Here is a 25,983-nt window from a genome sequence, read left to right as displayed (position 1 = left end):
TTCTATAGAAGTCAAAGGGAGTTGTCATAGGCAAAGTCAAGCCATATTCTGAAACTCAAATAAAATCAAAAAAGAATCTCTCAAGTTTTTTTTTTATTCAAACGCGCTTTTGCTTATTATTAAATAAGCGACTATTCAATATTGGTTTAAGAAAAACAAACTACAATCCACAAACAAATTAATAAATAAGCCCCCTAAAAGTCTATGAAGTCTGTGAAATATATGCTGTACAACAGTAATCAAAGTAATCACAGGTTTATGGTAAAGGCATGTTTGAGTTTAAATGTACAAACAAAAATTCTAGTCATAAAGATGGTCTGCATTTGGCCCCCATATAAAGGAAGCCATTAAAGTAATCTATAATATACAAAAAAATCCAGTCGTAAAGAGTATTTGAACTTCCCATTAAAAAAGTGTTTCATTTAACCACAGATAAATACAGTTTTCTAAATAACTAAGCAATTATTAACTCCCAGGAAGTCTCCCAGCATCCCTCTGTTTTACCTGGCAGCAGCAGCAATACAAGCATATGCATTGTGGGAGTTACACACAAAGCACTGGTGACTATTAGACACAGTTAATGGGTATTCACGTAAAGAGTAGGAAAGTGGCAGTAATTATAGCGATCTGTAAATAGTCTTTACTGAAAGCAAATTCCCATCCATGCTGAGAAGGGAAATATATGCACTTACAGCAGCCCCAGTTGAATGCTTTTTGTTTTGTCTGATACTATAAAGCATTATTTTTGGATTGCCAGTGTTATGAGCCCTACATCTGCATGGGCTCCATCAGCATTACATTTACCTTAGAAAGCCTGTCTTCTAAGTGCTAAATGTTACATACTCTTTGGATGGTATTTGTACTTAAATAGGGTTTCACTCGTCTTCTTTGTGGCAAACATTTTATTATTTCTAATACTATTAGTCGGTGGGGGTGCTCCCTGACCCAGATCCCGTATCACCTTTAAACTTCAGCATTTACTGGAAACTATAAAATCTGTGTATTTCAAATTACGTGTCTAAAATGGAAGGGTTGCAATACCCTAAATTACATTCAGTGTTTTCTAAACTATAAAAAAAAAATGTTTTTACTGATCATCAAATATTGGTCTTTAAACAAACACTTCTAGAAATTCCAATATTAAGTCCCATTGTAAAGCGTTCTTGTTGTAAAACCATGGAAACAGTACCTTGAGTGTTAAAACCTGATTTGACAGCTTCATTTTATAGCTTCAAAACTAGTTTCAGATTAATTGTCTCAAGCTAATGGGATGTGACATAAAGGTTCAGTGTTCCCAAATAGCACAGGGTTAATACAATTAATAAGGTCTCAGGATGTTTGCCATGGAAATGTGGGTTTCATATATGGCATTGCGCCGTTCCCAAACTGGTCTTAATAAGAATGGTTGTTGTGGTCACTCCTGTCTTGCTTATAATTTTGTTACCATTCTTGGAGATCTATAATGTGCGTATGTGTAGGGGTTCAATCAAGACTTGAAACCTTCTACTTTAATGAAAGAAGGATCAGTGCTACAGTATGTGTATTTGGGATGACTTGGAGATAGCACACCATTGAACCCAAAGCATGGTGTGTTTGTACAGCAATATCTGTCGTTGTCATAGATGGACAGAAACTTTAAAAGGGTTGTTCACTTTTAAGTCAACTCTTTGAATTATTTGCCATTCTCTTCTGGCTCTTTTCAGCTTTCTAGGGACGTTTAAGATATACTCCTCAGTTCTGCAGTCACAAAACAGTTACCAGTATAACATATGTACATCTAAAGGCTCATATTTTCTCAGATCATTAATCAGAACCACCTTAATTACAGCAAGGGTGTGAACCCATGAAAGGTTTAAGTTGCAGTTGCAGTTTGACGCATAATAATGTGTCCCACTGACATTCCATATGTTAATTGAGTACATTTATCTCTGCAGCTCTGTACCCAAAGGGACAAAGACAGCTGATGAATGTATAAAAAATATATCTATTTTCATCTGCAATCACTGCGGGTCTCCATCGACAATGGTACAGACTGCACAAGGATGACTGGTAAAATTGGAAAAAGACTTACATGCACTGCATTTTGCCCAGGGCAAAACTAAAAATTCTATAAAAGTTGGTATTTAATAGTAATTCTATTTCCTCCACACAGCCCCCAACCCAAATGGGATTTTATCAGTTACTCTACCCACCACAGCCTCCCCCCAACAATTTTTTTTATCTATAGTACTACAACTAACTAGCATACTTGCAATACACAGTATTAATCCTTAGTTAAGATTAGCATAATATACATTTAAAAAAAAAAAAAATTTAAAGGGGATATATACCATACATTTTTACAATGCACTAAACCATGTAAAATAGCGTAAAATAGAAGTGCTTTTATTTTAATACCTTTGGGTTCAAATATGTCTATAACTGCTTGAAAACTGTGCTCTACCAAGACCTTTTGCAAGCTTCCGGCTTAGACTCTTCAGTATGTGACTGTGGCCCCGGGCCCTGATAGAGTTCGGTAAGGCAGCCTCAGCTACTTAAAGTGCAGTGAATATGCATAGAGTGGGCGGGACTTAGCGATGTCACAGGCAGTCAGTTCCTGCTCTACTCACTCCTCTCCCTCCCCCCTGGCAGCAGCACAAGCAGAGAGACACAGAAGGAGGGAGGGCTTTTCCCTGCTGCTGCTGAGTAAAGCCTGTCAGTCAGTGCTGTGACCACTTCCTGTGGGAGACTGAAGCCACACTCCCATTTTTCATTTTGCTCTGGCTTCTGAATAGAGAGCTTGTGTGTGCAGCTCTCATATAATGACAGTTTTAGGAGGTAAAATGATTTCAAAACATCTTTCTTTATGCATCATTTTACATTTTGAGGGAGGATGAATATTATAACTGAATATGAACTTTATATAAAATGTCTCCTTTATTCACTTCACTGACACTTGTTGCAACTAACCTGTGCCCCCATCGCATGTCCAGAACTACAGAGCTGCATGACAGCATTGCCCCCACCTTTAGCTGTTCCCCTTCTGTTCCCAGCCGCCATCTTGGTAAGCAGCACATGCACACTGGCACCCAAACTGGGATATTGGGGTACAAGGTTGGACCGGCCCCCAACAGGGCACTGGATAAAAACCTGGTGGTCCCTAGTCCTGTTGGGCCCCTTTTTGCCAGGCATGTTGGCATGTGGGCTGGATTGCTGTTGACCAGTAATCAGTAGGGGCTAGAGAAGTAGTGCAGGGGGTAGGCCTTGATTCACTTTTCCCCCACAAAGAAGATATTTAGACCCTTACATCTCATTACAGAAGTGGAATTACACAGAAATATAGTATAGACAATATTAGAAAGCCCGGCTTGTCCTATGTATAGTTTTCCTAGGCAAACTAAATATACCCTTCAGGAAATGCCCCTAAAGTGAAATGACAAATGGCATATGAAATGCAAAATCCTTACCCCAAGGCTCCTGTAGCTGTGGGACTGGATTTGGTGGCACTGACAGATTTACTAAGAGTTAAAGGCAAATTCATAAAAAAAAGTTGGTAAAATGACAAAATCTGAAAATTGTCTGTTTAAAAGACAAAGTCACAAAAGTGGAGATAGAGATTTGTGAATTAGGTGGTAAATCCGACAAATCTATCTCCACTTTTATTTTGTCTCAATATCACCACTTTTGTGAATTTCCCCCCATCAATGTGTTTAATTTGCTCTCAGTTTAACCCTGCAATGCCCAGGGCTGCCCTGCACTATTAGGAATGAATGGGAATAAATGTATTTAACATTTGCCCAGTTTGTTTGTGTTTTGGAAAATGGAACCTGACCACTTTATTATTCATTTTGTATAAAGACACAAAGGCAATTTGCTGCTCAGAGTTCATTAGTAATCCATTTAGATACATGAGCCGTGGCTGCTTGGGAATCAATGTAGTCTGCAACATACTCAGTACTGGGGCAGTTGTCTGGACAAAATGGTTAGCATACCCCCTGCTGAATTATATACTGGCTGAAGAGTTACTGATAATGCATAGAAGTAGGGTGAATCTCCTGTACCATATACCAGCAGGGGATAACAGATAGCGCTCACAGGATATCTCCTGTATTAGATACCATCTGGGCACTATTATATGGCTCAGAGAATATCTCCATTACTCTCCTATCAGCTCACCTATGAATTGGCTTCTTATTGCCAGTGATAAGAAATCACTTATGTGTGCCATCCCACCGGCGACTTACATTTTTGCCGGTGGGATGGCGATTCGGGGAGATTAGTCACCCGCGAACAGGGAGATTTGTCGTGGGCTAAAAATTAAAGCCCCAGGCAAAATTTTAGTTTTAGCAGCAGTGCCCGCTCTTTAAAGGGGACATATACCATAAATTGTAACAATGCACTAAACCATGTAAAATAATGTAAAATAGAAGTAAGTGCTTTTATTTTAATACCTTTGGGTTCAATTATGTCCATAACTGCTTGAAAACTGTGCTCTACCCAGACCTTTTGCTAACTTCTGGTTTAGACTCTTCAGTCTTCAGTATGTGGCTGGGGCCCTGGCCCTGACAGACTTCAGCAGAGCTACTTAAAGAGCAGTAAATATTCAGAGAGTGGGCGGGGTTTAGCGATGTCACAGGCAGTCAGTTCCTGCTCTACTCGCTCCTCTCCCCCCCCCTGGCAGCAGCACAAACAGAGAGACACAGAAGGAAGTACAATTAATCAAAATTCTCCAACACAAACTATATTTCCCCCATGTACTAAGCATCATAAATACATCCAAGAACTTCTGAAGTGCCCCTCTTGCCTCTAATTGCGGGCCCCCTGGGAGTTCCCCTGGGCACATTCATTACGAATACCGAGTACCACTTACGAAAATTCGCATTAAATATGAAAATTTCTGATGTGCGTTAATTTTGGGAAAAGTCGCGTCGTGCTTGCCCGAAAATATCGTGGTACGATCCAAAAATGACGCAATGTTCGTATCCGAACAATCGTACACGGTGGGAAAACCTTTCTGACTTTGAACCTTCAGTGCATGATTTTGGAAGCCTCCCATAGGACTCAATGGCACTCTCCTTGGGCCGGGTTGGAGCTGCAAAGTCACGATAACGGAGCTTGAATGAATCCGAAACTTTCGTACTCATTGCAACAAATACGATTTTGTTGCACAAACTGTCACAAAGTACAAAAAAGTTGCGCAAATTAACAAAAATTTTGCAGAAAATATGCAAAAGTTGTAAACTTTAGAAAAATACGAATTTTTGGTATTCAGACCTGTCGTATTTTGATAAATGTGCCCGATAATGTTTTCATATATAAAAAAAAAATCTGTTCCATTTGCAGATCTTGAAAGTTAAATTGAAAAGTGATGTCTGTGCAACTCAGCCTAGTTCAATAATGTTTTATGAAAGTTTAATGAAAACATATGACCTGTAGCTTGCAATAAAATTCTAAGTAGTATAGGCAATGGACCTACTCAAGATGTTTACTTGCCTGCATTGGAATAGCTCTACAAAGAGACAAAATAACAGTCTGACATTTATTTGATCATTCTAACTGCACTAACAAGTAAAAACCAACAACATCTGATTGCAGCAATCCAACCATTTACAACATAAACTTCAAAGAAGCAAACACAAAAGTAAATCCCTTTGTGAACTAAATTGAAATTGGTTTTAGAGCACATATCAAGGCTTTATTTGCAGCTAGAAGAAAACTAGGGAGAGGGGAAACCCAACTGACCTTCTTATTGTGTTCTCTCCCTCACTGGAATTAAAAAACTGAAAATTGCCCATGATTGCCTGCAGCGGCTCCCATTAACTTTGGGACAGTGCAGCTGTCAACCTATTCTAGTTAGTACTTTTGGGAAAAAAAACACTTTTTTCCCAAGTCAGAGGGGAGTTGCAGAAGGTGATCACGGGGGATTTTTATAAAGCTCAAAAATGTCCCATGTGCCATTAGCCTAAAGATTATTTACAACAGCAAGTGCAGTTGCAGATATGCTTAAGTCAATAGCATGAATATTCATTAAAAAGTACTTATATTATTCATCATTCATGCTAGCATTAACAGACGCTGTTCCAAACATGGCAATCAGAGCTGTGGAGTTGTGTGGATTTATGTATTGGGTCCACAGCACAAATGGCAATTGAGTCCGAAATTGCATTTTACACAATGAAATGCAGTAAGTAAATTACACCCTTACAGTGTCTACATTTCAGTTGTTCAGAGAATTTATCACTTGGTCATTGCTTCTCACCCCTCTCTAGTATTTTTAATTTAAAGCTCAATTAACATTAACATTATACTGTTTCAGAGCATGACTGTCAACAACGTGCTAAATTATTATTCAGAGGTAAACTGTCCTTTTAAGTGATCACACATACAGCTAGGGATCAGTGGAACCATTTGATAAGATTTGAAAATCTACCAATTTATTTCCAGAAACATGCAAATATGTAACTAGAATATCGAATTTTGTGTGCACTTTACAAAATAGTCCAATAAACATTCTGAAAAAAATTACATGGTCTAGGATATTTAAATGGCAATCCTTACCCTTTACACTATTTGTCTTTAAAGACTAGAAGGTTAAGGCCAGTACAGCCTGTGGCAAATGGTTTATGGTGAGAAGGTTAAACATAGGCTGAAGGTGATTGAGTAACTTTATTTTTACTTTATGTGGATGGGCAATGACAACTGTAGGTAAAATTTGGTGACACTTGAATATTTCTAATTTCTACTTTTACAAGAGAGAGTTTTCTATAAAAAAAATGGTGCATCCTAAGTTTTTCTACTATGACCAAAAGCTATGCTAATGTCAGATGTTTAACATATAAACTCATCTATGGATAAAGATCTAGCAGAATTGAATAACATTAGTATGTTGAAAACTTTGCACACAATCATACAGTTCTATGCCAACAGATTTTCATACTGGAGAGTCCATACTGCAAAGTTGCCAGTTATCTAGGATGTCGCAGAGCTTATATGTAAAGCCAGACAGCAGTAGTCCAAACATAAGGGATTTTAATGCTTAAAATGAAAACATTCTTACAAACGTATAATAGAAACATAGCATGGTAAAACCTAAAATATTTTATGGAAGATGATATCTAAAAGAGATTTAGAAGAACAACCCTTGCTTATCTTCAAACAAACAGTTGAAAATTATGAATTTGTAATGAATAACATCTCTCATTCAAGTTTATATACATGCCAAACCAATTCTCAGTTATACAGTAAATGTCACATACATTATCTCCTCGATGCAGAAATATTGAATATTTATGTTCTCCTAAATGGCTGGCAGACACCAGAAAAAAAAAATGACCGGCACAGCGAGTGTGATGCAAGCAGGGCTTATCACATTTAACATTTAAGTACGATTGAGTCCGAATACAAAAAATTTGTATTTTTTCTAAGTTTTAGAACTGTGCATATTTTTGAGATTTTTTCGTTAATTTGTAATTTGCGTAACAAAAAAGTACGAAAGTTTCAAATTCATTCAAGCTTCAGAATCGTGACTTTCCTTGGGCCAGGTTGGAGCTGCAGAGTGCCATTGAGCCCTATGGGAGACTTTCCTTGGGCCAGGTTGGAGCTGCAGAGTGCCATTGAGCCCTATGGGAGACTTTCCTTGGGCCAGGTTGGAGCTGCAGAGTGCCATTGAGCCCTATGGGAGACTTTCCTTGGGCCAGGTTGGAGCTGCAGAGTGCCATTGAGCCCTATGGGAGACTTTCCTTGGGCCAGGTTGGAGCTGCAGAGTGCCATTGAGTCCTATGGGAGACTTTCCTTGGGCCAGGTTGGAGCTGCAGAGTGCCATTGAGCCCTATGGGAGACTTTCCTTGGGCCGGGTTGGAGCTGCAGAGTGCCATTGAGCCCTATGGGAGACTTTCCTTGGGCCAGGTTGGAGCTGCAGAGTGCCATTGAGCCCTATGGGAGACTTTCCTTGGGCCAGGTTGGAGCTGCAGAGTGCCATTGAGCCCTATGGGAGACTTTCCTTGGGCCAGGTTGGAGCTGCAGAGTGCCATTGAGCCCTATGGGAGACTTTCCTTGGGCCGGGTTGGAGCTGCAGAGTGCCATTGAGCCCTATGGGAGACTTTCCTTGGGCCATGTTGGAGCTGCCGAGTGCCATTGAGCCCTATAGGAGGCTTCCAAAATCATGCACTGAAGGTTCAAAGTCAGAAAGGTTTTTGCGCCATTTACAATCGTTCGGATCCGAAATTTCATGATCACAAATAAGAAAATTTCGGATTGTAAGTATGAAATTTTTGTATTCAAACGGAAAGAATTTTTGTGACATTTGCGATCATCAGAAATTATCGGATTTCTTGATTCGGATTGGTACCTTAGTGAATCTGGCCCAAAGTGTAGCAGCAACATTTCGGGGGGGCATACAAACCAGTGCAATGAAAGAGATTACATAGTCCCACAAATAATTAACATACATAATTATACAATTAGCACATTTAGCATTTAAAAATACAGAGACCAAATTCTCAATAAGAAAAAGCAATTGGACAAAATGGAATTTTGTCTCTGTATTTTTAAATGCTAAATGTGCTAATTGTATAATTATGTATGTTAATTATTTGTGGGACTATGTAATCTCTTTCATTGCACTGGTTTGTATGCCCCCCCGAAATGTATGTTAATTTGCTAATATACTTCTATAGTATATAGCAGTCTCCATTAAAGCATTAGCGCTTGGATCCTATGGATCTCAACCCGCACCAAACCCTAACCAAAAAATGTTGCCTTTGTTGGACCTGCACCCAAACTGTATCTTTCTGCTGAGTAGCCTACGTCTCCATTGACCTTAGGTTCCAAGACATTCTGCAGCATGCTATACTATACAATATATTGAAAAATATTCATTTTATTTTTAAGAATTTATTTTTTTAATTCTGCTTTTCTGTTGTTCATAGATACGGTATAGAGATGAGATAGAGTTTGTGTATCTAAAACCCTTCTCTCTAGCTATTGTATATCATTCTAGGGATATATTTTAGCAACAGATGAACTTTTATGAATATAACCTTAAAAATCCTAAACATGTGACTAGAAAAGAAGTCCCTCTCTTTGTTAATTGCCAATGACTCTGTGTCCAGATATCCCAACTTATTGTTAGGGTAAAACTTCTGTTTTCTTTATTCAAATTGCTTCAGCCTGCTCTGACTGAGAGTACAGTGGTTAGTAAAGTAACTGGGGAAAACCATTGGTCACTCCCTTTGCAAATCCTTTTCTCTTAGCCACATGCACCACAAATGTACACCCTATTGTAAACAAGATTATGTAAGGTTATTTCGATGCATTTTTCTATACAAAATACACTTAGGTAAACAGGCATTTTCTTTTTATGCAGAATGCATTTAAGTCAAGGGATGTTTTTTGTTCACGTCTGTTATTTTTCGAGTCACATTTTTGCTGTGGCTAAATTTTGCAGCAGTTTTGAAAAAAATTTGCCTAGGGGATCCATGCCCAGGCCCAGACTGAATCTATAGATTCTGGCAAATGCCAGAGGGGCTGCTGTAAGATGCCATAGACAGTCACTATTTAGTGGGCCTGTGGGGGCTGTTTGGTCCTCTGTGTACTTGAAATGCCAGGACCTATTTTGAATCCCAGTCCTGTACCATGCATGCCGAAAAATTTTGCTCATCACGTTACATTTATTCATTCTTTCACGTCCCGAGAGTGGTATCCTGCTTAATGGTTAAGTTTGTATTTCACCCACTGATGGAAAGACAAAGATTGTCATGGGGAGGGGGAAGAAACAACAGAAAAATATTGCATGTTTCCTTCAAGTGAAATACTAACTTCTATCACACTGAGTTATGTTTAATAACCTTCAATTCTATGACACATAAATTAACTTCTGACAAGCAATGTAGTAACAATGGTGTACTGCTGTGTATTTCTGAAGAATTTATTCAAGCATGAAACAAAAAGTGCGAATAGAACAACTTAATTCTATTTGTAGGTTTATGCTTTGAGTATGATGTCTGACATAAATCAACCTCTCCATTCATTGAATAGTGTTTATTAATTAATAACTGCGGCATGAGGTTAAACAAATCTTTTATATCATTTAGTCAACTTAATCCATTTTGCAGATTAGTAAATTTTCATAGCCTTTCCATCTTTAAAATGTGCTTCATCCTTTTCCAGTGTTGTTGCTATGTCAGAAGATCCCATGGCGAAGACTTAGTGGGAAGTACAAATCTCCTTTTCTCCTGCACATTTGTATTGCTGTATTCATTAGGAGCAAGTGGGAGGCAGCACAAATGTGCCCTCTGGGGTCGCACTGGACTGATGGGACACTGGGGAAAAAAACTCTGTGGGCCCCAGCCCTAGTGGGGCCAGTCCGTTTCTCCCACCCATCCATCTGGAAATTTGTGCACGGGCACTCCCAACCCAATCGTGGGGGGGGGGGGGGGGGGCAGTACGCAGCGTGGAGGGAGGGGGGCAGGAGATTAAGGCTGGGGTGGCAGGGCCCTGACAGTGGCTGAGTGGCAAGAGTACGTTTAATCCTTATAAGACATAAAATTAGAACATTATAATAATTCTATTATATACTTGATCAATGAGTTTGTTGCTCTTAACAAGCCCCCCTCTCTTTTGATATTGTTTAAAATTTACTGACCCCATTATTGAGAAACGTGAATCTGTCCTAAAATAAAATAATCCTTGATCATGGTATGCATTACATTAAGCTTGGCAAGATTGTGCACACAAGAACGAATATTCTAGTGGTTTGCTACAGCACTGTGCTGAATAATCTCTGCATTTATATTGGTAGAAATGTAGCCGTATATACAGCAGAGGTTTCTTGGACTCAAGCCCTCAATCTACAACATGCTCTCAGGATCCCCTTAGTTAATACATATGGGCATCCGCAACTAGGGGCAAGGGAGGGGGGGGAATGTCAAATCAAAATATAATAGTTTTTTGTCAATTCCAAGTGACTTGATATGAATTTATTTAAAATTGTAAGTGCTTTAAATGTTATTTGTAAGTGTAATTGCTATTGAAAACAGTATTTGCTTAACTCCTGGTTATGACTTGTTAAACAATGTTGCAAAAGCCTGTCTCCTCCCCCAATACAGGTCTGTCAGGCTGCTGCCTTGCGTTACAAAAGTCAGAACCACCATGGCAGGGACTAGAAAAGGGCAATCACCGCTTATAACAGCAATTATATATACAAAAAACTTAAATACCTTTACAAATGTGTAATGAATGTATACTGAATTATTATATATGTATACTGAATGAGTTATGTTTTCTTTTATCAGGTAAATAATTATTTTTGGGATCTTTAAATGCTCTTTAAAATGCAGATTGTATATTTCATATAGTAATTATACCGGCATGTCTGAGGTGTATTTTGGTAAAATAGGCGTGGTATTTAGGGGTGTGTCACAAAGTGCACGTGGCCAATAAATATTCACAGTGCTGCAGGTGGCAGATTTTCATGGTTTCTACTCTCTACTTAAACAGCCCCCTAGTTATTCAATTATGTAAGTTGTGAGCAACTTTATGGGCTTTGCCAATAACCTAGTTATTGTATACAGGCTTAGTCTTAGAAACACAGGCTGTTTTTGCTTGATGACTTGCCACCCCCCTCAAAAATTTCCTGCGTATGCCCATGTACATGCATATATATTTATGGCACTCACTTTTTTATGTACCAATATAAGATTCAGTATACAGAAAGCTCTCAATTAAGGGACGCCCATTCTATAGAGCCCATTTTAATTAAATACTTCAATTTTTTAAAATGATTTTCTGTAATAATATAAAAGTTACGTTAAAACCCCTTATCCAAAAAACTCAAGGCCCGACCAAGGATAACAGGTCTCATACCTGTACTGTATGGGCTCACTGTTCCATTATACTGTATATATACTGTGGTTCTACTTGCTAGATCCTTATACTGTTGTTGATGGTTCCATAGGCTAAGCTATAGTTTGTTACAGCACACATATTATTGACATAGCTTTCAGCAGTGATGGATCGCGCCCCAGCAAGGAATCTGTCATGGATGTACCAATATGTCAGCAGTCTTGTGCCATAATTCAGGGATCTGTCTTTATCCCTCTAATCCTTAGGATTATCATCATTCAGTCTGACAAATATTTAGTAAAAATAAAAATATATTTATATATTTCTAATGTGTATATATTCATTATAAGAAGGGAAAAAGAGCCGCAGTGTGCTAAACTAGAATATTATGCCCTCAAATTTCCTTTCATTTCTAAAACTACTGCTTAGAATATTTCAGTAACAACATGTGCATGAAATCTATTGATTTGTTGGAAACTACGACTTATATTTCAGTCAATATTTTTGTCCCAGAGTCTCATGATCAAAATTTGGAAGATGGTTAACAGGAAAGTTGCATTACTAAGATTGATCCAACACAGAGTTTTACCAAGAGATGATTTTAGAAAATCGCTTGGGATTTAAAAAAAAAACAAAAAAACTTTACCTAACAAAGATCACTAACAAATCTGTCTGCATCTGTAAACAAATTTTTGCTGGTGCAGACACATTTACAGGATACATCCATTGTGGGACAATTTAAATACATTTCAAATTTGTTTTGCATACAGTAAAAACTGTAATGGCATCATTTAATTGGTTTTAAGAACAATTAAAGCACAAGTTACACAGAAATGACTGTAATAAGAATGACTTTTAAAAAATGAATGTTACATAATGCTCTGCCAAAGATTCCCATAGGAATGATGATAATTTACATTTTTTTTACTATTTTCTCATTATAAGACTTAACTGAATTACTCTAAGCCATTATGCTATACTAAATGACATTTAAAAGATGGCAGGGCTTTGAATTTGCACATTGACAGTTTTTAAATCTGTTTTTAATGGTACAGAGACAGGTAAGAATATTTCTTGTTTGAATTAATCTCCACCTTAGTAAGGCGATTTTAATCAAGGCCAGATTTCTTATGTTTTTTTTTTTTCTTTTTGTGGTACTAAAAGAAAAAAGGTACTTTATGTTGCAACATCGATTGCCAGAGTAGCCTAGCAGAAGTTTATCCGTAGGGAGATCCAGTACAGTATACTCAGGGCGTATTTATTAATATTGAAGACAAACTACACTGGTGATGTTACCCATACCAATCAGATCTTTGTTTTTTGTTTTCTAGGTTGTAGGTGACCATTCAAATGTAATTGCTGATTGGTTGCTATGGGCAACATCACTGGTGATGTTTGTCTCCAATGTTAATAAATTCACCCCTAAGACTGTAAGCTCTATGGGACAGGGACCACTCACTGACTCTCTTACTACAGGGCACTTAAACAATGTATAGTTATACTTATTGTAATGCTTCCCTCTCCCTTGCATACTTTTCTACAATGTAAGATAGTACAGTGATGAGTGTCCACGTGGTGCTTTGTAAATAAACTAATACATACATACAGAGTTTGGGAACCAGCCTGCTTTATACAGAGGTAACAGCTTACATTATAAAGATTCTGGTATCTGGAGACTAGTGTATTCATCAAGATAATCATCATGGAAAGTGGGTTGGTAGAAAAGGGGAGAAGTGTAACACATTTCTAGTCATGTGAAAAGCAACATTTGCCTGACAGAGAAGCTGCAGACAGTTTCAAAATCTCTGCTCGCATGCTATTGGTTTTAGTAAATGGTTCCTGGTTACTTGATCACTTCCATAATAGTTCCAAATTAAAGTGAACTCTTGAAAATGGTTAGCTTTTTGACCTGTAAGCCTATAATTTAATTAAACTCATTCTCTAATACCTTGATGTTGATGTCATATGACATCTTGGACAGGTTGGGGGCCCATGAAAAATCACATCTCTTTTCATGGGCCACATACAGCACACAATCCTCCAGCTGCAGAATCCTGAAACAAAATACTAGTTCCAAGTTGTTCATGTTCAGCTTTGCAGGAAAGTTTGCAGGGACCACCAGGACTTGAGCTCTTCATCAGACCTTTCATTTAGTATAATAATCATGTGCATTCTGTGCACCTGGAAACTGAATACAGCTTTACAAGAAACAGTCTATATCTTTGAATCCAGAAGTAAATTGTGCCTATTCCATAAAAATCTCTGTGCCATTATTTAGTCTGTGATTCCAAACTATAGCTGACTCAACAAACCTTTGCTTAAACTACCTTTGTGCCCAAAGTGTTTGAATTCACCATAATCGGTTCCAAATTAAGTTTTTAAATGACCTCCTAGGTGAGCTGTAGGCATAATGGTGCCCACTGATGGCAAGTGGCAATATTGGAACATTCTGTAAGGTGCCACATTGATTGGTACCATACAATTAAATATAAAAAGACATGAGGTGTGTTAAACAGTTCACTTTTGCACTATATATTAGAAATGCAAGTGCCTAACAAAGCAACCTTAAACAGATATGTCAGGTTGAAGCTGAGTGTGAGTACAGTATTAGAAATACTTCTGGCTACATAGATGCCCAGTGTAAAGTTTATTAATCACTGTGCCTAAGAAAAATAGAACATGCGGCAAAAACATAAACCTATGCACGTATACAATTAAAAGGATATACAAATTAAAGATCTCACACACACTTATATTTACTTAATTATACATTAAAAGAGAAGAGATTCTTCAACAATTAAAGCTTATAAAGTAAGCAATATACTATTATACCCAAGTGTTTTCAGGTTGAATCCCAATTATTTACTATTGATTTCTTGGATAAGCTGGCCAAAGATTGAAAGCTCAGGAACAGGCCCCTAGACCTCTTGACAAAGCTAAAGATTAACACCTTTTTGTTTATTTTAGAAAACTATACAGATCTTTTAATACAATAAACCTTTATGCCATAACTTGCAGATGAGATAATGGGGAGTTACTGGGAGTTATAGTTGCACAACAGATGGCACAGCAGTCTCTCTGATCTAAAATGCAGCTCTATGCAAAACAGACAAATAGAAATAGAGTGTTTCAATATTAATGCAGAGGAAACCAACTAGATTCCAATAGCCAAAATAAAAAACATATATAATATCAAACATTCGGAAAAGAAAAACTTCTATAATGTACATATAAACTCTATGTTGTATATTTATGATGGGTTTGTGCTCTATAGATGTTGGCTGTGTGTGCTACAGTATACACCTACATTAACTTAATAGAAGCATGGTGCTGAGGCCAGTTTTCTTATGTTACAAAGGGGCCTTTTTAACACTTTTAATATATAATATTATTGGATAAAAAAAATATTTGGGCTGAAGACATGTCAGGCAAATTCATCGCTACAACATAGCAGTAAAACAAATAAAAATAAAGAAAAGCCGAAAACTCATGCAGCTCTTGCTAATTGTGACACAAGAGGGGTAACAATAACTTCCTGGAGCTTAGAAAAGATCTTTGCCAAAGAACTCTCTCAAATGATAAGAATAAAAATTTCATACATTTTTGAACAGTTGGACAAATATTCCATTTGCAGGCTTAGGGAACAGATTCACGGTGCAGCATGCTTACCCCACTGTTTGTTCTTGGATCACTGGCTTCTGGAAGAACCTAAGGGAAATCAAAACAAAAGTTCTTGAAAAAGCACAAATATATAAGAATCAATGGTCTTCTGTAGCTTTCATGCACATTTCATTGACCTGATAACGCTCCCAGAATTTTATGGGCTATTTGTGACCTCGATTCAGCTCTCAATAGGCTTTCTCCACATGAATTAAGTGATCATAACATGCACTAATTGGCACCTGAAGTGTTATTCTGGTCATTCCTGAGCTAAAATCGCTAGTGTTTCCTCAACATAGTCCACTGCCTTTTTCATTCTGAAGCTAGAGAAGAAAAAAAAATCAATACCTCTGCAAAATGGATGAGAATGAATAGTTCATTAGGACTAAATTACCCAGCTTCCCTTGGTAACAAGAGAGAAAGTCACAGAGGTACATCCCAGCGCATGTACTGTCCATATTATTGAAATAAACACTTGCATAAAGACTCAAGTGCAGGGTACATATTCCTGTGTGAATTGTAGGCATTGCTCATTAATAATTAAACATCCCTTTACAGTGGAAATGTTTTATTACATCCAGAGAATGAAGTTGCACATATTGCCTTTACAAAATTGCAATGCTCTATGGGCTAATTTTATTGTTTTTATTCTTGTTTTGTTTTCTTTATGGTGATCATAATGAGAGATATTATTTTCAAGTTGCAAATCTTACGTTTTCTAATTTACACTTTAAGGAGTAAATGAACCATTGAAATATAAAATGACATCGTCTGAAACCATTTCGCTTACTCTTAAATAATTTCACAAGTCCAATAAAGGAATATTCGAAACGGATATATAGATTTATTCTCTGTGATGACCTCTGTGTTTCATCATTTGCTTGATAAACATCAGAATGCTGCTAGGAATCTTAAGCTGAGCTCATAATATTAAAAGTGAATCTCTAAGCTTGGACTGATTCCTTTGCTGGAGGCTCTTTAGAAATTACCAAAAACTTCTAATGGGTCAGAAACTGACCTCAGTTAGTGCATTTGTTCTCTTATGTCTAGACGTCTTTAACATCTGCAGCTGCACATATACGAAGACATTTGAAAGGCAAATAAAATCATAACTATGCATTAAATGTGCAGACTTGATAGACCAACTGGTTTCTTTCTAGCAAATTTTGTTTCTATGATCAGAGAGGTTACAAACAAACAAGGACAGACCATGCAGTATGAACTATCAAACTCCACCTGTTGCGATTATACACACACACACACATAATGGGGCAGATTTATCTATCAGTGTTAAATTACAGCTCACCACAGTAAAATTCCCTCACACTCTATTCATTCCTATAGGATTTATAGACGCATATTTATCAATGGGTAAAAGTTACAAGTCACCATTTGATAAATACGCCTCTAAAATTGCTATAGGAATGATTAGGGAGTGGGGGAATATTCTGTAGTGAGCTCTAATTTAACACTTTCATAAATCTGCCCCTTTGTGTGTGTGCTAACAGGAAAATGTATCAGTTATGCAAGTTAATCTCATGCTTAACAAGATTCACAATGGTCTATTCTTTATTACTCTTAAAAATACTTTTTTTAAAAATGTTTGCAAACAGAACTACATTTTAAAGTGCTTTACTTGTAGTATGTACTGTTTTTCAAGACAAACAGCTCCTTCTCATGAGAGCTTTGAAAAACTGTAAGACCAGAACTCAATGTATGCCAAATCCCAATGGTGTGTGCAACTCAAGCGAATTTAATTACACAGTTTAAAAGTCACAAAGATAGGTCTAATAGAAACAAGTCAATACATAAACAAAAGTAAAATACTAATCTGTTAACATAGATAGTAGATAACTAGATGGTGTTCAGCAGCTTATATTAGTCCTTTCATTTTAATAAAAGGAAAAACATTGAATTGCTAGGGACCCCGTATTATTTGGGGCAAAAATCAGTTGTAATATAGATATGTGGGATTCTTTTATACTTTTTTTTTTAATAGTGTTCTCATTTAAGCAATGACTGGTTTTGTAAAAGGCAACAGATTGTATATGATGTTACCAAATTGGACAATTTGCAAATTCTATCATTTATTTTGTAGCTTTTAGAATGGTCCAGACTGAATGAGCAATTGTTGAAGTGATGACACGGCAGACACGGTACTGTAAATCTTTTGTTTTCTCTGCACGTCTACAGCTCACTATATTTAGCAATCATCTTTCAAGCTCTCAAAGTGATTAAGACAAAGAATAATTGCTGCCTCCACCTGCGGAACAGCATTTGAAGTATTTATTTTCATACATACATCATACAAGTCACGCTCACTTACATAGGTTTGTGAACTCCCAAAATTGTCTTTCTGGATATCAAAAATTCAGAGGCTGTTTTTTTATTGAATTAAATAGTTAATTAAAGCTTAACACTGGCACTACTAATACAGAAGCAAATCAGCTAAACAAATGGCAGTCAATTCATGCAAAAAAAAGAGGATCACACAACTGCTCAAAAACATTAAAACTGTCCTTCTATGCTAGACATGGTACAGATCTGTACAGGCTATGAGCTTATGTAAAAGGGGGGGTAATTTTGTTTGTTTTATCTTAGCATGAGAGGCCATTCTTTTGTGTAGACCACAGGCCCAATCATGGCAGGTCACACAAGCCCTCTGCTTTTTGTTTTGGAAGAAGATCTGCCAGGAGAGCTAAAGGGAGAATAAATGGTAAATTTGTACAAAGAATGAGGCAAGCCAACGTCTATAGGTTCATTAACATTTCATATAAAGTAGCAAAATGCTGCAAAGGAAACAGAAATATCCTGTAGTAGTTCAATAAGGTGAATGAAACAAAAATAATATTTAGTTCCATTAAAAGAAAATTAGAACAAGCAAAATGCCTGTTCTGTAACGGGCCGGAACAAGATGTAGATATGCCCCTAGGTCAACATTCCAGCAAGGCTGTAGACCCAGCAATAGGGAAAGTGTGAAGGTGAGCGAGTTAGTAACGGGTAAGGGAGGTTTATGGTTGGAGATATGGGTGCAAGTGGATGGGGGGAAGCTGGTGGGGTTGGATTTAAAATCCACCTGTCTCTACCCACTACTGACCATGCCATCTACTGCGACTAGCTCAGTAGCAGTGTATCAACTAGGTTAAGAATCTGCCCCTGCGTGTCCTACTAGCTAAAGGAAGGAGCTGCATAGCATATTTGACAGGTAGTGCAGTCCTTGGCGTGGCTCCTGAGCAATATGGTAATTGTACACATGTAATTTTTCCTCACTTTGGCGCTGTCCACACAAATCCAAATCTTGGCACTTGGGTGGCAATCCTTCTTGGCCCAGCACTGGTTTCATAGTTAACACTATATGTATATCCATGTATATATAGCATGGATGTTTCTGGTTCATTGATTCATTGATTTACATTTCCCACTTCTCTACATTTTCACTTCTCACGCAGTAGTAGGACTAACGCAGTAAGTAACTACCGCAGACTAATCATTCAAAGCAAAAATAAAAAAGCACTAGGTACTGTTTTATTATTAAAAGAACACTCATTTTAAAATATTAGCATTATTTGCTTAAAATGAAGTCTATGGGAAATGACCATCATGTAATTCGGAGCTTCTGAAAGTCAGCATAGAAAAAAAAAACTGTTTTTGGACAAGAAGTAAATCCAGTTTTACTAAGGAAATTTCACCTAAAAATGACATTTATATAACTTGCAGATTGCATTAGTCTAAGTAACTGGCTTTTATCATGCATGCATGCTTTAAATTCATTTAACTATAAACAGAACCAGGGAGCACTTTGAATTGATATTAAAAAGAAAGGTCAGAAAGAAATAAACTGTAAGTAACTAAGCAATAAAAACAAAAGGGTCAGGGAGAGGTTTAAATAACAGCTTTGAAACCGAAGGAGTAGAACACTTGTATTATAAAATGTGTACAATTAAAACTGCATAATTAAAACTTCTATCTACAAAATATTGTTTATACAGGTATGGAACCTGTTATCCAGAATGCTCAGGACTTGGGTTTTTCTGGATAATTAATTTTTCCTTAATTTGGATCTACTAAAAAAAAATCATTGAATAAACCCACCAGGATTGTTTTGCCTCCAATAAGGATTAATTATATTTTTGTTGGGATCAAGTACAAGGTACGGTTTTATTATAATAGAAAAAAAGGAAATTTGTTTTAAAATGTTGGATTATTTGATTAAAATGGAGTGTAGGGTAAAAGACCTTCCCATAATTCAGAGTTTTCTGGATAACAGGTTTCCAAAGCTCCAGATGAACTGAATTTTAAGCAAATAACTCTAATTTTTAAAAATGATTTCCTTTTGCTCTGTAATAATAAAACAGTACCTTGTACTTGATATAATTAACAACATTCGAGTAAAAAAAATCTGTTGGGTTTATTTTATGTTTAAATTATTTTTTAGTAATCCAAATTATGGAAAAATCCCTTATCTGGAAAACCCCAGGTCTTGAGCATTCTGGATAATACATGGGCACAAGGAAAAAAAACCAGCACGATGTGGAGATTACAAGCACAGGGGTGTGACCCCTTTTCTGCAAATAAACATGCAATAGTGGAAGCCCAGTTTGTGATCTCAAGGTGCTGATTCTCTTCTTTTTGGAATTGAGCGCCTATTGTGTGCAGGTAAAAGAATTTCCTATTCTGAATAACAGGTCCCATACATAATATTTACCAGTTTTGGTGTGTTTTCCCCTAGTAGCACTTAATAAAAGGTATTTGTTTAATCGCATAATGCTATTTGGGGAGAAAATAAATTCTGCATGGAGAAGTAACAAAATATTAAAGCAATTTAGGGCAATGGATTTACGTCACTATTGAGACCCTTACAGAGAACTGAGGCATCTGTCAGTTAGTTCCCTTTATGTACAATAGGAAATAAGCTATCTACAGAACAGTGAAATGCCTCTGACTGATAACCTTGTGTGTAATCTGACTTTAATAATTAAAAGTTACACTCATTTAAGTGTTAATATGGAGTCCCATAGACAACACCTGCTCTCTTCTACTAAATGGGAAGCTGCTGCAGGTTAAGGACATTTCGATCATTTTGTTTCCCCACAAAAGAAGTGAAACCTTTGTGCGCCACTGACCTTGGAAAAGTATAGTATCTAAAACTTGGTCTGCTACTGCTTTCCAAATACACTATAAAACTAACTTTATGCATAATAATTGAGATTGAAGTGCTATCTGAAGTGTTTATACTTCTAAAAGTCTGTTGCTAGTGATTGCTGTTAAAGAACTGCTACAATAAATAATTCTTGCAAAATAGATCAGGAAATCAGATGTTTTTGGGACTGCTGCTATGTCAGTCCCATGAATAATAATCTATGCACCTAGAGTAGAGCTTTTTGCCTCAGTATTGGAAATGTTTTAGCTAACGTTTGTTCCAAGCATCCAGCTACAGTATGTGGCTCTCCATAGTCAGTGCAATAAAGGTTACCTTGACATGCTATGGTTCTTTACCATAAAAATAAAATAAGATCAGGCTGTATATCAATAGTTCTTTTATTTGTAACAATTCTACATTAAAAATTCTAAAGACTGTATAACATTTTGTACTTTTTTTGTCATTATCGGCTTCATATAATAATGTTTTGGCGGATAGATTAAAGCATAGTTACATATATGGGATATCCTTGCAATGGCTAAAGCAAAGCAGGTCTCACTGTAGATTTACCTCACTAAAATAAATACAAGTGTAGAGCATTTAGGTCAACACTGCAAACACTCACAAGTAAAACCTTTCTAAAGCAGAGCCAGTGAGAATGGGTTGCACCACAAACATAACATTCTAGACCTGACAAGCTGGCAACTAAATTCTTGATAAAGATAAGAGCAAACATATAAAATACAGAGGGTTAAATATCACCTTGCACTCCATCTCTAATATGTGTAACTCAGCCCAACAGCCAAACTACAAAGAAATGTGATGTGTTTATTTGAAATAAACTACTACCCTGGATATCTTTTCATACTAAAAATCTCCCCTTGTATACACTCTTTATGTCCGCCATATAGGGTTGATAATGTATGCATTTACAGCTAGATACCTATAAAATTCAAATAGTAAAGGGCTAATTTGGATGTATCCTGCAGGGCTGCACAGTAACCACTGGAATGTAAAGTATGCATCTCAGTGAATTTATTCAGCTCCTCTCATGCAGAATCCCCTCTGTGGTGATCAAGAGAAAGGTAAACCTGGTAACATTATAAAGATGAAAAATGCTTTCTTAACATACTAATAATCAAATACTAAACTCTGAGGATATGTCACTGCTGATTCTACAAATAACAACTACAAGTATGGCATCCTTTATATGGAAACCCATTACCCAAAAAGCTCCAAGCTATGGAATGGCCATCTCCCATAATGTCTATTTTAATCAAATCATACATACTTTTCCTCTGTAATAATAAAGCAATGCCTTGTACTTGATCCCAACTGAGCTATACAAATATTGGTGGCAAATCCATCCTAATGGGCTTATTTAATGTTTAAGTATTTCTATTCACATTACATGATCTATGACTACTTGATGTATAGTAGTCATAGATATAGAGGGCATACCAAAAACAAAAGACTTTATTAATTGCCGCTCTATATATGTTGTATACTTATTAGTCTGTCCCTGTAACAAGTTTTATGTTGGTAGGACTATTAGATCGGTAGGGACCAGAATATCTGAACATGTACGGGGCTGGAAAAACTAATCATGGGGTCCCTAGACATTTTAAGCATGCGCATAATAGTGACCCAAAAGGTATGATCTTCGTTGGCCTTGAACAAATAACATCTAGGGGCTGATTTACTTACCCACGAACGGGTCGAATGGAGTCCGATTGCGTTTTTTTCGTAGCGTTAAAACTTACGCGAAAAGTTGCGCATTTTTCGTAGCGTTAAAACTTAACTTAATTCGTAAAGAATCCGAAAAAATCGCAAAACATACGAAAAAGTCGCAAAATGTTCGTTTTCAAGTCGGAACTTTTCCAATTCGGGTCGGATTCGTGGGTTAGTAAATCAGCCCCCTAGTATTAGAGGGGGCGACCGTTTTATTAAACTTAGACAAAGAGAAACCTTCTGGATTTTTAAACTCAACACGTTGCATCCATTGGGGCTTAATGTAGATATAGATTTGGCTGCTTTCTGATTTTAGGCTTCCCTTATTAGTCTAGTTAAGGACTTAGTTTCACTGTTGGTTTATAAGTTAGATAGATTATGATTAGTCTTAAATTGACCCATTTTAATTGATATGAGGACAAATCGAGCAATGTATACGGCATGATATTTTCTCTTTTTGTATTTTTATAATAAGTGATATATTTTTGATATTGCTGAGATGGTCTCGGGTCGCCGGCACCATAGGTTATCATTATAAATATTTGACTAACAAATCTTGATATACACGTATTTTGTAAAGATAGGCATATTGACACTTATTGTCCTCTTATATCTATGTGTAGGCTTTATTTTATTATATCTTGCTGTTGGCGGGTAAAGATAGGCATTTATTGTCCTCTTATATTTATATGTATGTGTTATTTTATTTTATTATTCCGCTGATTTTAATCAATCCCCACTGTGTGAAATGACTATGTATGTTTCCGTAAAGTTTTTAAAAAAAAAAAAAAAAAAAAAAAAGTGGGAAGGGTATAAATAGCCAGGGGGATTGATGGTGGGCTCATTTGCTCCTGAGGAAGTGTGCCGTGAGCACGCGAAACGCGTTGGGCTTTTTGTTGTGTCTGATATACTGCTTCACACTGTAAGTAGCCTGCATTGTGCAGGGGCTTTATTTTACATATTAAACGATTTTATACTATTTTCGATTCCTCTTCATTCCATATACTCTGAGGACTAAGGATGCACTGCAATCAATAGCCGAATTGACTTCTCTACATGCTCTTATTTTAATTAAATCTGGTGAGCATTTACTTTGGACACATCGTGTGGGTGTGATACACTGCATTGGGCTGATATATAAGCACTTTTGATTGTCCGATTCACTTAATATATTTGCACATTTTGCACCAAATTAGAACGCTAAAAATCTTTTAGCGTTTTAGTCACAAAGAAAGTTTTGTACGTATTGCACTAGTTTTGCTTTTGTTTTTCTCTAATTCCATGCGCTTCCATCAACACGATTACACATAAACCAATAGAATGCATAGATAATATGTTTCTAATATTTACAATGCCAAACCACTTAAGAATAATCCTTTTGTATGAAGTGCTCTGAAGAATATTACATAAAACATTATTAGAATTTTAAAAATAAAACCAATGAAGGAGTTATGTGTCATTTTGCGTACAAACTTCCCTACCATTAACAGTTATTTGAAATGCCTCCATGTCACCTACACATCAGGGTTGCCTTGATTTACAGCAATGTTATTCATTAACAATGTTTTGTTTTTTTTTACATTTTTCAGAAGGCACAGGTACTGATACTAAGAATCAGCAAAGCTTTCAGAAGGTAACCAGGGAAACAGAAAGCTATGAAAACTTACACAAACTTATATATATATATATATATATATATATATATATATATATATATATATATATATATATATATATATATATATATATGCTTGTGAATGTTAAATACAACGTCTTTGGACGCTTGTGCATCAATTCAAACAAAATATTGTTCTTTGTAAATAAGTCCCCCATGTATTTGTTTGCTCTTTTAGGTTCTTAATTGAATCATTGTTAAAAGTTGTCTTTTGGGGGCACTGGTCTAAGCATTGCTTTAATTCTGACACAGATTTGCACAAGTTGGGGGTAAGAGACCCAATGGTTTTCTCTCTCTTTCCTTACAGTTGTTGGGGAGAGAAAGTATTAAAGGGGGGAGGGGTTTACTAGTCATGACAGTTGTTTTTTTTATAACTAGGAATTCTGATATATTATACTTTTTATTGTGCAGAGAGATATTTAACCACTTTCTAGAAAACATTTGGGGAAAAGGATATTTTGCAGGTTCATTTTAGTATCTTTATGTATTAGAAGATGAATTTGAGCTTTAATAAATTATATCCATTAACATCCCTTAGTAAGTTCTTGCATAGTGACTTACAAGGGCAATCTAAAGTTTCATTGCCAAGGTAACCTAAGTTACGGAACTAGGTTGCAGTTTTATAAATAATTGCAAACGTCTATACATAATGACATATAAAAGTAAATATGACCATACTATACATCCCCTATTGCAGGGGACTTAACTCCAGTCAGACTCAATGCTTCCTACTGTAGCTCTCTGCCCTACTAAGGAATATAGGAACAGGAATACCTCTGGAAGTATCAGACAACTAGAAGAGGAATATATTTTTAAAGGAGAACATAACAGTGTAAACTATGAATACAGAATTAGAGATATAATAGTCCCATTTAGTTATTATAAGAAATGGTCAGAATCTGTTGATTTTACCACTTGTCCAAAATTGTTTGTTCAGGCATCCTCAGAATGAAACACAGAATATTAAAGGAGCTGCAAACACTTAATATAACATGCAGGCAAGGAGGTTACCCCTATTATTGTAACTACCTGTGCATTAATGTTCCTAGGGCTGTGAACCCTGCTGTCATCAGTATCCAAAACAAATCTGCAAACACATTTGTGGCTTGTTAGTATTGATCCCTAATTTCTGTGTAATTTGACTTAGGAATGAGCAAAGAAAAATTCAATATACTTTTGATTCAATAAAAGCATGTTCTGTGTAAATCTTGGGCCTCTAGGGTTAATATGACTTCGGTCATTCATTTTAACCAATGTGTATGGGTCCAAAACAGTGATAATGAAATAATATTACTTTTTAGGAGTTCTAATAAATTATGAATTTATTTTACAGATCCCAGATAATACTTTTAAGGTACTTCTGGAAGAAGTCCCCCAGGCATTGATGGAAAACAGTTGAAGTTCTAACCTTACACCTGTTTTGGATTTGGATAATAAAGCTGCAGGCATACCTTCAGTTCACCCAATAGTGCCCTTAAGTCTCCTCATATTTCTCCTGTTCAGATGATCAAAAGCCTCATAAGAAAAAAAAAAACCACTGAGCTCTGAAAAGAAAGTTCCCATAATGCCTCGCTTCTGCACCAAGACCCCTGTATATGCAAAGTTTCTAAGACTATGAGGAAACTTCCTGCTGATTGGCTCAGATCCACATTCCTAAGGGGGGGAGGGAGTCTTTAGCATTCTTATGGGAGGGGGAGCAAGAGAGGGGAGAGGAGAGAACTGCGTGTCTCTGGCACAGGAAAACAAATAGACAACAAATCCTTTTTTTTTTGACAGAGAAGTCAGTGTAGCGTTTCTGTGCGTGCTTATGGCTGTATTTACACAGACCTTACTGATAACGCTTACTTAGTTTTTACCTTTCCTTCTCCTTTAATGACAATGAGCTTAAAGGAGAAAGAAAGCCTAAGTCACTTGGGGGTGCCAAAATGTTAGGCACGCCTAAGTGACTTTAATTGCT

General features: G+C 36.6%; 1 protein-coding gene across 7 annotated transcripts in view; it reads right to left on the bottom strand.

Annotated features, from left to right (window-relative positions):
• inpp4b (inositol polyphosphate-4-phosphatase type II B) overlaps window positions 1–25,983 on the bottom strand; it is a 351,939-nt gene that overhangs the window by 164,653 nt on the left and 161,303 nt on the right. For 5 of the 7 annotated variants that reach the window (XM_012955594.3, XM_012955592.3, XM_012955591.3 and 2 more), the window contains one exon: window positions 15,490–15,528. The exons of 1 other annotated variant lie outside the window; for it this stretch is intronic. In XM_012955594.3, coding sequence (XP_012811048.2) covers window positions 15,490–15,528 — 39 coding nt within the window. Of the gene's footprint in view, window positions 1–15,489; window positions 15,529–15,617; window positions 15,804–25,983 lie in introns of all 7 variants that reach the window. One more of the 7 variants, XM_031895516.1, reaches the window with a different exon arrangement.

The sequence above is a fragment of the Xenopus tropicalis genome, chromosome 1, assembly GCF_000004195.4.
Source record: "Xenopus tropicalis strain Nigerian chromosome 1, UCB_Xtro_10.0, whole genome shotgun sequence".
Classification (NCBI taxonomy): Eukaryota; Metazoa; Chordata; class Amphibia; order Anura; family Pipidae; genus Xenopus; species Xenopus tropicalis.
Note: the sequence above shows the minus strand (reverse complement) of the source record. Positions and strands in the feature narration are given on the sequence as shown.